This window comes from Moschus berezovskii, chromosome 17, assembly GCF_049115385.1.
Source record: "Moschus berezovskii isolate FMDL1 chromosome 17, NW_MosBer_1.0, whole genome shotgun sequence".
In the NCBI taxonomy this organism is placed as follows: domain Eukaryota; kingdom Metazoa; phylum Chordata; class Mammalia; order Artiodactyla; family Moschidae; genus Moschus; species Moschus berezovskii.
In genome coordinates, this window is record NC_142476.1 from 14920655 (window position 1) to 14937857 (window position 17203).

The following is a 17203-nucleotide window of genomic DNA, read 5'->3' on the forward strand; positions in this document are numbered from 1 at the left end:
CACTTCAGTCGTGTCCGACACTGTGTGACCCCGTAGATGGAAGCCCACCAGGCTCCCCCGTCCCTGGGATTCTCCAGGCAAGAACACTGGAGTGGGTTGCCATTTCCTTCTCCAATGCATGAAAGTGAAAAGGGAAAGTGAAGCCGCTCAGTCGTGTCCGACTCTTAGCGATCCCATGGACTGCAGTCTACCAGGCTCCTCCGTCCATGGGATTTTCCAGGCAAGAGTACTGGAGTGGGGTGCCATTGGCTTCTCCGTTAAACATCCTACTAATTTATTGACATGTTTACATAAAATATAAAATCAAAACAGATGCAGATAATTACTTAGATGACATTATTTTAATTGCTTAGGTCAACTGTACTGAAATTTTTTACATCCCAAAATGAAGGGTTCAATGCCTCAGTGATGTAACCTTCACACATTTGGTCCGACCATTTGACTAAGAATCATGAATCTATTACGAGTGAATGCTGAACATTAAAAATCTAAGTGGCTGTAAGGTATACTGTTCATTAAAACAACAACTCCTACTTATGTATATTCAACTGCTTTCCTGAATCTGTTTTTTTTATTTTTACCAACATAATCAGTAAAAAAAAGTTAAATAGAAAAATAACTAATTGTCATTCTTATTTAAAACCAAGTACAGCTTTACTTAAAGGCTTATCATTCTGGTATTAATAAGATTATAATTTGGAAATAAATCACCTAGAAAAGCATGATATTACACAATGGCTGGAAGGAACTTATTCGTAAACTGCCTAATGCCCTGTGACCTTCACAGCAACATGAAAAGCTTCGCAAGCCTGGACTCACCCCGGTGCATGACTCGTCGAGAGTGCATGTGCTCCAGTGCGCTGCACAGCTGCACGAAGTATTTCCAGACGGTCCTTTCAGGAATTAGCCTCTTTTGTTTCTTAAAATGCTGTTTAAAAAATTAAAAAGAAGATTAAAATAAATTTTCAAACTAGATTCTGACTTAAGTCAGAAAAACACCTATTCTCATCTACCTATTAGAAGCTAAAAAACATACGATTTCTCATAGTGAAATGATACCAGGATCTGTACCTGATATCATACCTTAAATTCCTCCCTCCTGTATCTAAAGTCAGCCGTATCAGGCTACGTCTCTGTGATGTCCACCTGTTTCAAAAGTTTAACATCCACGTAAGGTGACTTCTTATCTAAAAGGAGGGTGTCAAATTTAAGAATAGCCAGAATAAGAAAGTCTAGAGACCTGGAGGTAATTATGTTCATTACAAGACAGGGCTTCTCTTGACAGAAGGTAGTGAAGCAGAATTCCTTTTAAATACTGAACCACCCTTGGTGATTTGAAATATCACTTGATTTATTAAAAATTAAATAAATAAGAGGGAATTGCATGAAAAGTTTTCATGAATATTTCCACTGCATATTCCAAGTCAAACCTGCACTTTGCTTTGAACGAATAAAACTAAACATGGGAGCCAAACAGGGCAGGAAGACCAGGGTAGAAAGCTGAGCGTGAACACCCTCGTTTGGAAAGACTTTACCATCATGCATAAGAGGGGCCGTAACAGAGTCACTGCAAAACCCAAGGGACATATGTGTGCCCATTTTTCTGCATTATGTTTGCTGGAAGAATATACTAATAATACGCTCATTCAAGAACAAAGTCCTTAGTTTCATTTCATAGGATTTGTACATAAAAATTATTTTTCAAAACCAAAAATGTAACTGGTTTCTTAGCAAATTTTGTAAATGACCAACATGAAAAAGTATTGCATTTAAACAAATTTTCAGACAATTTTAACTTTTTTATATTTACACAGACATCAACATTTAAACGTGCTTTAATGCACTTTATCTGATGATGTGACATTTTAGAAAGTTCAACTATTCTGATTTTTTTGGTAACTGAATATGGAGAAATGGTTTTTCAGATGATTCCACCACAACACACTCCGTCAGTCCCGACGCCTCTGACCAGGCGAGGGCGGGCGGAAAGGAAGAGCAGTACAGGGAGAGACACCTGCCAGCTCGCCGACTTCATGCTTAGCACAGGGTCAGGTCCACTGACTCACACGCACTCAGGGCACCAAGGATAACTCCAAGGAAAAGCAAGTCACCGCAGGGTAATCTTTACCGTAACACGTACTATAGAAGTGAACTTATTAGCAACTTCAATGCCTATTACCTCAGTAGCAAAAAAACAAAAAACAAGTAACAATCAGATGACCAGGTAAAAAGCAGATCAGGGTTATTACTAAAATGGTAAAAACCTCCCCAGATCATGTTTCAACGTTAAGTCTTATTAACTGCAGCCTGCGTCAGCATCAGTTTTCAGTCTATGGGGGCAACACTGCAAAATCAGTTTTAGACACATAATTTTCTTTCAGACTTGGAATGAGTCCAAATAAATCCTGTCTGTGCTCTCCCTGACGCTGGATTAGCATATCAGAAGACCGTTTGATGTCAACAGGAAGATGGGGAACAGGCTTCTTTTCATTCAAAAATAAACATACCATATCATGTAAGTATCAGACCATGAAAGAAGAATTTTATGCCTCAATATAGATTCTGAAATCATCATAATTATAATTAACCTGACAGTTTACCTTTAAAGTTCCATTATTAAAAAATAAATTATATATTAAAAAAGGGCACAATGAGAAAACTGCCCTCAAAATGGAAACTGTGATCGGGCCAAGGACTGCTTCTTCCAACAAGTTAAAGATTTTAACAACGAACTGGCACCAACATAATGCCAGCTGGACAGAATGACTCGGCAAAATGTAAGCATCCAAATTAGTAAAATGTTTCTGAAGGGTAATTTTATGAATTTGATTCAATCAATCATAAAATAAATCAAAAGCAGTTTTCACATGTCATTGGTTATCTCCCAATATTTTTTCCATGTCTAAACGTACAGTTTTTCAACCATCCTTGACAAAAAAAAAATTTTTTTTTTTTTTTTGGGAGAAAAACCAATACCTATGATGAGAAGAGCCTGTCTGTTCTGATGGTGGCACTGTTGGCTATCTCTTAAGAGGATGAATAGAAAAAAAGGCAATAAAAATCTGATCTCTTTTTACCAATGGTAAAATTTATATTAGCACTATAAAAGAACTAATATAATGCCAATATATTTTAAAAAACAAACCTTTTCTTTACTTATTCTAAAATATACATATCTTTTTAAAGTTAATTATCCAGTCAAATAGCATTACTGTTCAAAAATCCCATCTTTCTCTGAAAATAAGGCAATTCAGCTCCAGATTTGGGGGAAGAAAATGTAATACCAATATATAGGAATAAAAAAATATACATTTGTCATGTGGTACATTTTTAATAAAGCTAAATCATTTTAAAGGATTACTATTAATAAAGATTTCTATGAAAAAATTTTAAAAGGTAAGTCACTTTTACTCTGTTATAAAACAGAATTTTAACCTCTTATATCTGAAAATAAAATATCTAAAAAGTCATGAAAGACAGAAATGAGCACTCAGATATACCTGATCATTTGGACAGAATTTTTATTGTCCTTTTTTTGTAAGGTGGGTTCATCATTTTTTATGCAAAGCTTCAAATACTGTTTATTTTAAAAGCATATTTTCTACCTCCTTCAATAAACAAACATTGAACATTACTCCTATCAGAAAAAGAAAACCAGATGTAAGAGAAAGCTAACCAGTGTAATTGTAAAATGCATATGCAAACATCAGATTACACTGTTCTCTCACTTATGTGTAACAAGATGACCAGCATCTCACCCAGGTGGAATTCAGCGTCCTTGGTAAAACACGCAGCGTCACTAAGGTGAGGCTAACTGATGCAGGCTGCCTCCACGCAAAGGTGTTTTGGAAAATGGGCACAGCTTTTTTCTTTTCGTTGTCAAACACTCTCTTACAAACTAAATGCCCCAAACCAAGGTGTACAGCAGACACTGCCTGTCAAGTACAGTTCTGGGGAGGGGTCACTTGATCCCTCAGTCTGGACACTCCCACTCCAAGCAGAACATACACTCCTTATTTCTACGTGCTGCAATTCCAGCATTCCTCCTTGAGAAATCTTGGGAAAAAATTGTATCACTATTACACAGCATAAACTCATTAACAGAGAAAAAACAGAAAATTATCTTGTTGGATCAAAAAAACAAGCTAATTTCTGTAGTGTATCAAAATATCTAACCCTACAGTTTAGTATGTTCATGTTTAAAGAAGGACGTTTCAGACAAAACACCCAGATCCATAGGGTCTGCTTCGTGAGTGTGCGGCCCGCATGGTCACACGGCCCTGCGCTGAGTGTAATGCTATTTCACCAGCAAGAAATTCCTAGTCACTTGTTCCACTGGGACCCAAGACGGTGTAAGCTGGTCCCAGGAAGCACATAACCAACAAGCTTGGGAAACAACGTACTGCTGTAGTTAAAAAACAAAACCAAAGAACAAAAAACACAATCCTGGTAGGCAAGTCATTCTTGAAGAAGATTAGGAGAAAGGGTAATTAAATAGTAAGAAATAATGAAGTTATATGAGAACTGGCATCGCAGGCACCAGCTGGTTTCCATCTCTTCCAAGTATCTAACACAAGGAAGTAGGTGATTTATGTTTAATATTAGGAACTATTCCTGCTCGGGAGTGTCATCAAATGTTTAATGTGCCACTCACATAATCCATATGCACTTTTCATAACAGACCTGATGATGAGGCTTGGCAGTAATGGCTGTGTGACCTTGAAGAAGCCACTTAACCCTGCTGGGCCTTGGTTTCCTCACCATATTATTAAACAGTTTTGGAGATGAACAGAGTACATACATGGCGCCTGCTAACTCTAAAATATCTCGGTTATGAATAAAACACAAAAAACAAATGCCTGATTGGCACATTTTCACACTGAAAAATAACAAATTTTAGTATGTCCGGTCCTTTAAATCTTCAGCTTATAACAACAATCATAATACCTCTGAGATCCCCAGAGGTTCAGTTAATCCTATGAATGGTCTTCACATGAGATGACAGGTCAGATTTTTGTAATAAGGTAATTACAAGGTAATTAGATCAAACCTCTACCAACAGAAGCAATATTATGTTCCCAAACATCTCTGTAATTATAATGAATTTTTATAAGACTACATATTTCACAGTGCTTCTTTCAAAGATTTAAATGCAGAGAGACTGGATGATGGAAAAGACAGGATGCTTCTGAAAGTATTAACTGGCAGTTCTAAGTGTGATTTCTATTATATATCAATCTTTCTATGGGAACATTTTTCTTCCAAGGGTATAAGAAGCTCTCAACAGACTAAAGTGTGCATGTACTTGCCATACACAACTCTGGGTATTATATAAATGGGTAAAAGAGTTATGTAGAATTTTGGTATGTGATACTAATTTGCAATGTGTGAACATTTTCTCCATCGGCACTCTGAATAAAATTCAGGTATTCTAAGTTGCTTTAGAAGATGTTAGTAGAATGGGCCTAGCAACCAGCGGAGCACTAAAAAGAAAAGAAAAAAAAAAACCACCTGCATCTAATTTTATCCTCTTTGATAAAATACTTCCCACCCAAGCTCTACTCCTCTTTTTCCTTTCCTATAAATGTCAGAAAAGCTAAGTGTACTCAGTTGCTTCTAATTATAATTTAATAGACTATCAATGTAATCCATCCATTCCCCAAAGTCAAAATCGTACAGGTTAATAATAGAAGTGGAAAACATATTTTATCTTATGGTAGAAAATGTGAAACATATAGATTTTTATTTCCTGAGTAATTGAGGCTTGGGGGGAAAAAAAGAGAAAACCTTATTTACAAAACAAGAAAAATGAGCTCTTATAAAGTCACAATGTTCTTCCCCTAACCCCTAAAAGCTACCTTCTAAATACTGGTATATCAGAATCAAGGAAACTTGGAATATTTTTTTTAAATCAATGAAAAAAGATAGGAATATATCAGAATTACTAGAAGGAATGATATTGCATTGCTGCCATGTGGATAACCTTGAAGCTTCTAAGTGCCTAAAGCTGATGGGAAAATAAATACCTGAAAATACTCAAGACATTGCCTCTACTGCATTAGAGGACTAGAGACAGATGGAGAGACGAAAAAGCGGCAAGTCCATCCTTAGGGTGACGTGGAGGCTGCAAAGGCAAACGAGGACACTTTGTCTCTCTGATGAAGTCTTTCTGGTTATCTTAAACCAGACAACAGTTAAGAGAGAATACGGAAATACACTCTTAAAGGGCAAGGAAAACAGTGGAACAGTAAGTCTCTCAGTAGAAATATGAACGAAAAAAACGAACAGAAGTCTGAAGCCCTGCTGTCTCACTTGTCTACAGCTGCCAGCACTGCTGTCTGTGCATCAAGTTCACAAAGGCAACTTTCCATCAATATTACCTTCAAACAGGAGCAAAAAGTTCCCTTCTAATTTTTCCCTAAGTAAACACAGTTCAAAACTTACACACAGTTCAAACACTGATCCCCTTTTTCACTATGCTTACATTATGGCACATAATTTTCAATTTATTAAAACCCCTAAGTTCAATACTGTTTCATTACCAAATGTCTTAGGTTTCAAAGAAAACCCAAGGGATATTTTATCAGCAATACTGCTTCTATAAAAATACTGCTGTATAGCATACCTACACATGCATACCACACAGACATAAACCTTTTTGGTTACACACACACAGGTGTACATGCATAATGTCTAGGAACCTATGTATCGAATATTCAGTGCTGCACAGCTTTTTCCAGACAGCGCCACTAATTTGTCACCTTAAGACTTCTGAATAATTTTGAAGTCACAGACAACATAAGATAGGTGGCAATCTTATGCAAGAGACCCAGCAGGAAACAGACTGTGCTTGGGACAACTGGCAATTCTCCCTGTGGTCTGGCTTGGGCAGCACACTTTATGCCAGATGCTGAAACGGACAGTGTCTGTACCCTCTAAGCCATAAATCAGCATCAACAAAGATAGATGGTACTGCTGGGGAGACTTTACTGCTTTAAGGATCCAAAGGTCAAGAGTGTAGAAGACATTTCTAAGTGCTTTTCTTTCCAGTACAGCATCTAAACTTGGATAAGAACAGATAAGAATACGTCTGCAGATGTGAAAAAAAAAAAAAACCACCACACTAACACGGTGAACAAGATTTACAAAGTTGTTAATATTTGAAGGTAATAATTATCTCCCAGATTTGTTGACGTTTTTGCTAATTCATCAAAGTCTGTGGTGCACCCACTGCTCCCCTGGAGTGTGAGCTGGTTATGAACGTGATGAACTGTCCCCTCTGTACTAGGTCATCTTACATGACAGAAAGGATTCCGCAGATGTAACGAAGGCTCTAATAGGCAGGTTTGAGTTAATCACTGGGGAGATTATCCTGGGTGGACTTGATCTGATCGGGTAAGCCCTTCAAAGAACTCAGAGAAATTCAAAGCCAGAGACTCTCCTGCTGGCCATAAGGGAGTAAACTGCTAGCTGCAGAGACGGACACGCAGCCTCGAGGATGGCTCCCAGCTGACAATCAGGAGGCAAGCAGGGACGTCAGTCATATAGCCACAAGGAACTGAATTCTCCCAACAACCCAGTCAATGAGGAGAACCCTAAACCTCAGATGATATCATGGCCCCAGCTGGCGCCTCGATTTCAGTTTCTAGCATCCTGGGCAGAGAACACACAAAGCAGGATGTGAACTCACTAACCCCCCAAATTGTGAGATAACATATGTGTGTTGTTTTAAGTGGTTAGTCTGTAATAATTGGCAATTAAAAACTAATAAAAAGTACATTTCTACAGACAGAAAAAAAATCAATACAAAAAATTAAGTTTATGTTTTATAAAGGAAAAAAGTCCTAAGGCTCCCACCAAATTTAAAGGAAATGCCACACAAGTGGTAACAATGTAGAAAATACAAAGTTGACGATTCAAGAATAAACCTATATCTAAATATGTTATGAACAAGAAGAGAGGGCCTAACTCAAGAACAGCATGCAGGATCGCACTCTCTCCACGTCTATTCAGCACAGCCCTGGAAGAACCTGTCAGAGCAATCAGACAAGAAAACAAACAAACAACGTGCATCAGAACTGAGTAGGAAGAAGTAAAACTGTCTCTGTTTGAAAATGACATCATTTTATAAGTAAAAATATTCTAAAGACTCTATCAAAAAAACAGTTCTAATCAACAAATTCAGTGACATCACAGGATAAAAAAATTAACATACAAAAATCAGTAGTAGTGAATTATCTGAAAAAATAAAATGTATTCCATTTACAATAAGATATTTAGGAGTAAGCTTAACTAAGGAGGTAAACAGCCTCTACTCATAAAACTACAAGATGAAGAAACAAAGACACAAATAAATGGAAAGGAGTCCTATGTTCATAATCAGAATAATTAATATTATTAAAATGTCAATACTACCAAAAGCTATCTATAGATTCAATGCAATCCATATTAAGATTCCAATGGAGTTGATCACAGAAGTAGACAAAACAATTTGAAAATTTATGTGGAGTCACAAAAGACCCCCCAAAAGCCAAAAGCAATACAGAGAAAGATGAGCAAAGTGGGAGGCATCATGATTCCTGATTAGAACCATATTATGAAGTTACAGAAATCAACACAGTATGGTACTGGCATAAAAACAGACACACAGATCAATGGAAAAGAACCGAGAGCCCAAAAATAAGCCTAAGCATTTATAGGTAACTAATATTTGACAGATATGCAGATGACACCACCCTTATGGCAGAAAGTGAAGAGGAACTCAAAGGCCTCTTGATGAAAGTGAAAGAGGAGAGTGAAAAGTTTGGCTTGAAGCTCAACATTCAGAAAACGAAGATCAAGGCATCTGGTCCCATCACTTCATGGGAAATAGATGGGGAAACAGTGGAAACAGTGTCAGACTTTATTTTTTTGGGCTCCAAAATCACTGCAGATGCTGACTGCAGCCAGGAAATTAAAAGATGCTTACTCCTTGGAAGGAAAGTTATGACCAACCTTGATAGTATATTAAAAAGCAGAGTCATTACTTTGCCAACAAAGGTCCGTCTAGTCAAGGCTATGGTTTTTCCTGTGGTCATGTATGGATGTGAGAGTTGGACTGTGAAGAAAGCTGATCGCTGAAGAATTGATGCTTTTGAACTGTGGTGTTGGAGAAGACTCTTGAGAGTCCCTTGGACTGCAAGGAGATCCAACCAGTCCATTCTAAGGGAGATCAGTCCTGGGTGTTCATTGGAAGGACTGATGCTAAAGCTGAAACTCCAATTCCTTGGCCACCTCATGCGACGAGTTGACTCACTGGAAAAGACTCTGATGCTGGGAGGGATTGGGGGCAGGAGGAGACGGGGACGACAGAGAATGAGATGGCTGGATGACATCACCAACTCGATGGACATGAGTTTGAGTGAACTCCGGGAGTTGGTGATGGACAGGGAGGCCTGGTGCGCTGTGATTCATGGGGTCGCGGAGAGTCGGACACGACTGAGCGACTGAACTCAACTGAGGAACCTAGGTGTTCTATTCGATGAGCTCCTAGGAAGGAGATCCAAGAAAAGTGTTTCCTTCAGAAAAGTCGTTAGTTTGCATCAAGAATTGACTGCACTGAAGAATCAGCACCCAAAGGGATTTCCTTAGTGGATCTGAGGGTCAACATTCTAGCCTTCCCAGGGTGAGCACACTGTATGTGCCAACAGCCCCCAACTGACAGATTCCCACCCGGCATATTACCCTGCAATGTCCCAGACTGAAAATACACAATCGGAACAAACTAAACCTTTCCAAAAAAGAAGCTGTAGGAACTGGTTGTTTTCTGGGGGGTGAGTGGCACAACTACAACTCATCATGAGCCTAGGCGTTCTATTAGATGAGTCCCTAGGGAGGAGATCAAAGCGAATATTTTCCTGCAGAGAAGTCACTTGCTTTCCCAAGAACTAACTCCAGTAAAGAGAGAATCAGCACCCATAGTGTTTTCTTGGGTGATTTCGAGAGTGAAACAGTTTGGCATTTATAGGGTGAGCATACTGTTTTTGCCAGCGGACCCAAATCGGCAGGTTCACGCCCAGCATTGTCAAGCACTGAATATACGCACAGGAGAAAGACTGCGCCTTTCCATAGAGGAAGCTGCGTGCACTGGTGGTTCTCTGGGTTGAGAGTGGCATACCCATACAATCAATGCATTATAAACCCAGGGACTTTACTAGATGAGCTCACAGCAAGGAGATCCAAGCACAGTGTGTCCTTTAGAAAAGTGACTTGCTTGCACCAAGAACTGAGTAGTGAACAGAGAATCAGCACCCAAAGTGTGTTCTTAGGAGGGTTTGAGAGGGACACATTCCAGCTCTTCCTGGGTGAGAAGTGCTTTTGCAGGCAGACACAACCGGCTGGCTCACACCCAGCACATTTCCCTGCAGTCCCAGCGCTGAAAATGCACACGGGTAACTGCACCTTCCACAAAAGGTAGCTGTGTGAACTGGTCGTTCTGTGTGTCATGAGAGGCATATCCATGCAGCACATTATGAACCTCGGCGTTCTATCAGATAAGCAGCTAGTAAGGAGATCCAGGCACAGTGTTTCCTTCACAAAAGTCACTTGCTTGCACCACAAACTGACTGTGACGAATAGAGAATCAGCACCCAAAGTGTTTTCTCAGGTGGGTTTCAGAGGGAAACATTCTAGCTTTTCAGTGTACCTCGATGAGATGATGGATGTTAACTAAACTTACTGTGATATTCATTTCACAGTGTCACACAGGTAAGTCAAACCATTATGCTGCACACCTTAAACCTACACAGGCACGTATTTCAATTACAGCTCAACAAAACTGGGGGGGGGGGGGGAGAGATAACCTTAAGCAATTATCTGAAATTGTGCCAAACTCTTGGCACAAAACAGAGTTCAATTTAAATTATCTGTATTGCATATGTCACTAAAAAACATCTGTAACAATAATATTTACTTTCCTCTTAGCCAGTGAGGTGCGGTATGACAAATTTTCGGCAGACAGAAAAAAAACTTCTGAGTTTCCCTTCAAGAGATTTATTATACTGAGTTATATTTTGTTTTACCGATATTTTAGTAAAATATAGCTTTAAAAAATATGTTAAATATATAAACTTATATTCTCTTCTCTCTGACTCAATCTGACTTTATAAAAGGCAATTATAAACACAGGAACTTATAAATAGTTCCAAGAATAAACTATATTTCGGAAAAATAGCTACAAAAATTTTAAATACATTTTAAGAATATTTCTACTGACAAAGTGAAATGAACAAAGCTAGTGTTCATACAGTTCTGAGATTAGTCTCTCATCTGCTCTACACTAAGTCTGCATCACCAAGTATGTTTCTTAGCAACAGAAAAGTGAAATATATAGTATTAATAAGGCATACTACAAAGTGGAACATGTACTGGCTCAATTTAGGATACAATAAAGAAAATGTACAGCATATATATCACAATTGGATAAACTGTAACCCAATCGCCACTCTGTAAGAATCTTTTCCTTTAAAATTCTGATTACTGATGATAAAGAAATACATGATGAAAAATTCTGGATTTCCTTTCATCTTAAAACTCATCTGGGAAGTATTTCATCTGACCACAGCCTCAGGTATTCCTCTGTCACTAATTAGAGAAATACTGAATATTTCAACTATAAATTGCTTAATTATATTTGTCAGCCTGCTCTAAACCAATTAATTATTTACTTGTAAAAATCTTTGATGCAATGCTATCCAGAGGTTCCTTCCTGGGATACAGACCAGGAGCGATCTTTCCGCTTCCACCCCAATTAAGCGGGAGCGTTGAGACAGTGGGGTACGTTGTGATGCGCGATGATTTACAGTATCACGTACCATCAGGAAATGAACCACGCTCCTTGCAACCCTCGGATCTATTGCTTTGCAAAGCATCAAGTCACTGCCACATTCCTTCATAAAAGAAGTTCCTATCATTTTTTATTTTTTTGGTAATGTAGCCTCTTGTATAAAGAATGGCATATAGCATAAATTAGAGGGTTGAGAAAACAACATTAGCATTTCTCAGGGCCGAAAAGCCCCTTCCTGTATCAGAACGCGGTCTCCTCCCCTGCCACAGTCCACGCGGATGTGAGCAACTCCTCGTGGGGCTGAAGTGTCAAATGGCAGGACACAGTGTGCCTGCTGGACCACCAGCCACGTTTCCCGACGGGCCTCTGAACAGAGGGGCGGACAGAGGAGAGGGCATCGGGTCTCACACACACCGTCTCCGGACATTTCCTGAGTTGCTGCCATCAGCCAGGCGCTGCCTAGAAAATGAAAGCAGCCCAGGGAACAAAGCAGGCGGTGCCCACACTCAACAAGGCCGCACGGGTGAGCAGGTGCAGGACGGGGTAAGGCGTCCTGAGACACCTTCCCTGGTCCGGGTCTAAGAGACCGTCCCGGGGACGTGGCAGATGGGCGGGAGCGGCAGGACGGACGGACACACGCCCGGCCGGGCGCCAGGGAGGCGGGCCGACCGCAGGAAGCGGCCGCGGAGCGACCACGGTGCGCGGGAGGGCAGCAGGCAGGCGGGCGGGCTGGGCGCGGGGGCCTTTCTTCGGTCCCTCTGCACCTCTCCTTTGACTGCAGAAGAAGTGGATGTCGTGCTCCGGGGGACAGGTGCTGGTCCGGGGGACAGGTGCTGGTCCCTCCCTCCGGGGAGCGGGTGGGCATGGAGCTTACGAGAAAGCGGGGCAGCACTCGGAAGGAGGGGAAACAGGGCTCTGAGCGCGGGCCAGCTCCTCAGGGCGCACGCGGGGGTTCGGATGCGCTCAGGGTGCTGGCCCAGCTCCACCCTCGAGACAAGAGCCGATCCCCGGGAGCCTAGGGAGTCAGTGATGCACAGAAACGAGCAAGGCCAGCCCAGAAAGGAGGGGAACGCGAGCAGCGAAAAAACCCCGGACTGCAGCTCTGAAAGCTCGGTCAGCAAAGACCAGGAGGAAGAGAACACTCAGTCAAGAAGAGTCAGGAGTGTCCAGAGAGGCGGGGAGGAAACCGAGGCGCTGCGGGACTCTGGGCAGTGGGCCCTCTCGGAAGGAGGGGGAGGCAGAGGCTCGTGCAGCCGAGGCCGGAGCAGAGCCTAACACAGGCCCCGGGGGCATCTGAGACCGGTCCGCAGCGGCGGACGGTGGAGACAGAACGCGGGTGGCGGGAAGCAGAAGCCAGGCGGCAGCGGGAATGCCAGGACTGAAGGCGCAGGGCCGCCCTCGTCACCTGTCCGGACAGCAGCGCCCTCTCTGAACCTGACCTCGTCCTCCTCACGGTGCTGACCACCGTCGGACATCCTGCACGTCCGCTGGCCTGTCCTTCTGTCTTCCCGCTAGAGACGGGGTTCTCAGATGCACCAGTGATCGCGTGAAGGAGGGACACGTGTGCATGTGGACATGTTCAGGTGCCAGTGACCTGAGCATGTTCAATGCCAGCACAGGAAGATGCACTCAGGTCGGAGAATACATGATTGAGGTTTCTGATACCCGCAGCAGAGACAGGACAAAGAACCCACGTAGGGGGACACACAGGAGCTCGGCCTGTCCGGCAGGGAAAGCAGCGACAGGGCCAGGGTGGTCCAGCAGCTGAGGCCCTGGGAAGGGGACGGCAGCCCTGCTGATGACGCCCTTTCCCTGTGAAGAGGAGGCAGGCTCTCACCCGTGAAGAGTGACGCCCGGACTGTTTACACCGAGCGGCGGGCATTCCAGGAGCACCTATGGAACAGCTGCCGCACATTCAGACGGCACAGGTAATTGTATGTATGTGCACAGACTTGTACATATACCTACAAAAACAAACACACGCACACACTGTTGCTGTTCAGTCTCTAAGTCGCGTGCACGCTCTGTGACCCCACGGCCTGTGGCACACCAGGCTCTTCCATCCTCCACTATGGCCCAAGAGTTCCCTCAAATTCATGTCCATTGAGTCAGTGATGCTATCAAATCACCTCATCTCCTGCCACCCGCGTCTCCTCCTGCCCTCAGTCTTTCCCAGCATCAGGGTCTTTTCCAATGAGTTAGTTCTTCGCATCAGGTGGCCAAAGTATTGGAGTTTCAGCTTCAGCATCTGTCCTTCCAATGAATATTAGGGTTGATTTCCTTTAGGATGGACTGGTTTGATCTCCTAGCAGTCCAAAGGACTCTCAAGAGGCTCCTCCAACACCATACATATATATATATAATTAAGCCCTTATGATGACACTGTAAAGCAGGCAATTATTAACCCAATTTCACAGATAAGGAGACTGGAGCTCAATCACTAAGATTAAGTATCTACATCACAGTCATACAACACCAGTACTTCAAGTTCTCCTCTTGCCCTCAGAAGCTCCCTGTCTAGATTAGGCTCTCTGTTATAAACTTCCTAGCACCCTTATAAAACTTACAGCTTTGGTTGCCCAGTTCTCTGAACATCAGTCAAATGCCTCTCTCTCCGAGACAATGAGTTCCAAGAAGGCATATAACAGGAATACAGCCCACAGTCAATGTCCAGTAAATACAGAAATTGAAGAGCATATTTTTAAAGGTTACAAATTGGTATAATTATTTGAGAAAACAATTTGGCAGTATTTGTTATGATTTAAAATACGTATATGTTATTACCCAGCTATTTTATAGAAGCATCTGTAATTGTCTGTTAAATAGTGTGTATGAGACTATTGTATTAAAATACACAAGGTTTTGTAGTAGAGCTTTCCTTAAACAATGGAAATAGTCCAGCTGTTTATCACTGAAGCAATAATAAAATGCACTGTGAGGTTTCTGAGAAAGAATACATGTGTCAGTATATATTTTTCCATTTGTGTGTATGTCTGTAAAGATATCAAAAAAGCAAGAGAGTTCCAGAAAAACATCTACTTCTGCTTCAGTGACTACACCAAAGCCTCTGACTGGGTGGATCACAACAAACTGGAAAATTCTGAAAGAGAGGGGAATACAAGACGACCTGACCTGCCTTCTGAGAAATCTGTATTCAGGTCAGGAAGCAACAGGTAGAACTGGACATGGAACAACAGACTGGTTCCAAATCAGGAAAGGAGTACGTCAAGGCTGTATATTGTCACCCTGCTTATTTAACTTACATGCAGAGTATATCATGCGAAATGCCGGGCTGGATGAAGCACAAGCTGAAATCAAGATTGCTGGGAGAAATGTCAAGAACTTCAGATATGCAGATGACACCACCCTTATGGCCGAAAGCAAAGAAGAACTAAAGAGCCTCTTGATGAAAGTGAAACAAGAGAGAGAAAAAGTTGGCTTAAAACTCAACATTCAGAAAACGAAGATTATGGCATCCAGTCCCATCACTTCATGGCAAATAGATGGGGAAACAGTGGAAACAGTGAGAGACTTTATTTTTGGGGTGGGGTCCAAGATCACTGCAGACTGTGGCCGCAGCCATGAAATTAAAAGATGCTTGCTCCTTGGAAGAAAAGTTATGACCAACCTAAACAGCATATTAAAAATCAGAGACATTACTTTGCCAACAAAGGTTGTCTAGTCAAAGCTATAGTTTTTCCAGTAGTCATGTATGGATGTGAGAGTTGGAGTATAAAGAAAGCTGAGTGCTAAAGAATTGATGTTTTTGAACTGTGGTGTTGGAGAAGACTCTTGAGAGTCCCTTGGACTGCAAGGAGATCCAACCAGTCTATCCTAAAAGAAATCAGCCCTAAATATTCATTGGAAGGACTGATATTGAAGCTGAAACTCCAATACTTTGGCCACCTGATGCAAAGAACAACTCATTGGAAAAGACTCTGATGCTGGGAAAGATTGAGGGCAGGAGGAGAAGGAGACGACGGAGGATGAGATGGTTGGATGGCATCACCGACTCTATGGCCGTGAGTTTGAGTAAACTCCGGGAGTTGGAGATGGACAGGGAAGCCTGGACTGCTGCAGTCCACGGGGTCGGAGAGTCGGACACAACTGCGAGACTGAACTGAACTGTAAAGATGGAATATGAAGTTGAAAGGCTTTATGCACATAAACGTCAGTGGTTAATCTGGGAGATGAGAGCATGGAAGGAAAGTAATGGCTCTTCACCACTTAAGAAAACTAACGAGAGACGTTATATATTAAAAATAATAAATAAGCCCTAAGCTGGAAAACAGATAGGAAAACAGTGGAAACAGTGTCAGACTTTATTTTGGGGGCTCCAAAGTCACTGCGGATGCTGATTGCAGCCAGGAAATTAAAAGACGCTTACTCCTTGGAAGGAAAGTTATGACCAACCTAGATAGTATATTAAAAAGCAGAGACATTACTTTGCCAACAAAGGTCCGTCTAGTCAAGGCTATGGTTTTTCCCACGGTCATGTATGGATGTGAGAGTTGGACTGTGAAGAAAGCTGATCGCCAAAGAATTGATGCTTTTGAACTGTGGCGCTGGAGAAGTCTCTTGAGAGTCCCTTGGACTGCAAGGAGATCCAACCAGTCCATTCTAAAGGAGATCAATCCTGGGTGTTCATTGGAAGGACTGATGCTAAAGCTAAAACTCCAATACTTTGGCCACCTCATGCAACAAATTGACTCACTGGAAAAGACTCTGATGCTGGGAGCAATTGGCGGTGGGAGGAGACGGGGACGACAGAGAATGAGATGGCTGGATGGCATCACCAACTCGATGGAGATGAGTTTGAGTGAACTCCGGGAGTTGGTGATGGACAGGGAGGCCTGGGGTGCTGTGATTCATGGGGTTGCAAAGAGTCGGACACGACTGAGCGACTGAACTGAACTGAAGCTTACTAAGTCAAATGAAAAGAAAAGTCACAACTTGGTGTTCAACTGAAATGCAACAATCCATGATCAGAGTGATTTTATTTGCTGAAAGACCTGGGGAGATCCTACAGGTCAGATTCTCCCCAGTTAATAAATTACTCCTTCCCAATATAACTAGGCATTTGATCAGGTCTGAAGCATCATCCCGCAAAAGACTCCCAGGACTGTAATCAGGATGTGAAGACATTCCACTCATGTGGAACTGCACAGTCAAACTTTCCATTCTGCACACCCGGCAAACTTTCTGTTACAGGCGCTATGCTGAGAGTACCATCAGATCTACAGATTCGATAATGAGACTTTCAGCCTTTAGAAGTGCTCCAAGAGGACCTGGAAAACCAGAGCCAGAGCGTCTTCTATCTTGACAGGCAAACTGATGGCAGCTCTGATGAAGGACAAGACCAGGGCAGGCTGACACAGA

At 41.9% G+C, this 17203-nt stretch overlaps 1 protein-coding gene across 5 annotated transcripts in view; it reads right to left on the reverse strand.

The window, feature by feature from the left end:
- NEK7 (NIMA related kinase 7) overlaps window positions 1-17203 on the reverse strand; it is a 144314-nt gene that overhangs the window by 38106 nt on the left and 89005 nt on the right. For all 5 annotated transcript variants that reach the window (XM_055418968.2, XM_088845221.1, XM_088845220.1 and 2 more), the window contains one exon: window positions 820-928. In XM_055418968.2, the coding sequence (XP_055274943.1) occupies window positions 820-928 (109 nt within the window). The remainder of the gene's footprint in view (window positions 1-819; window positions 929-17203) is intronic.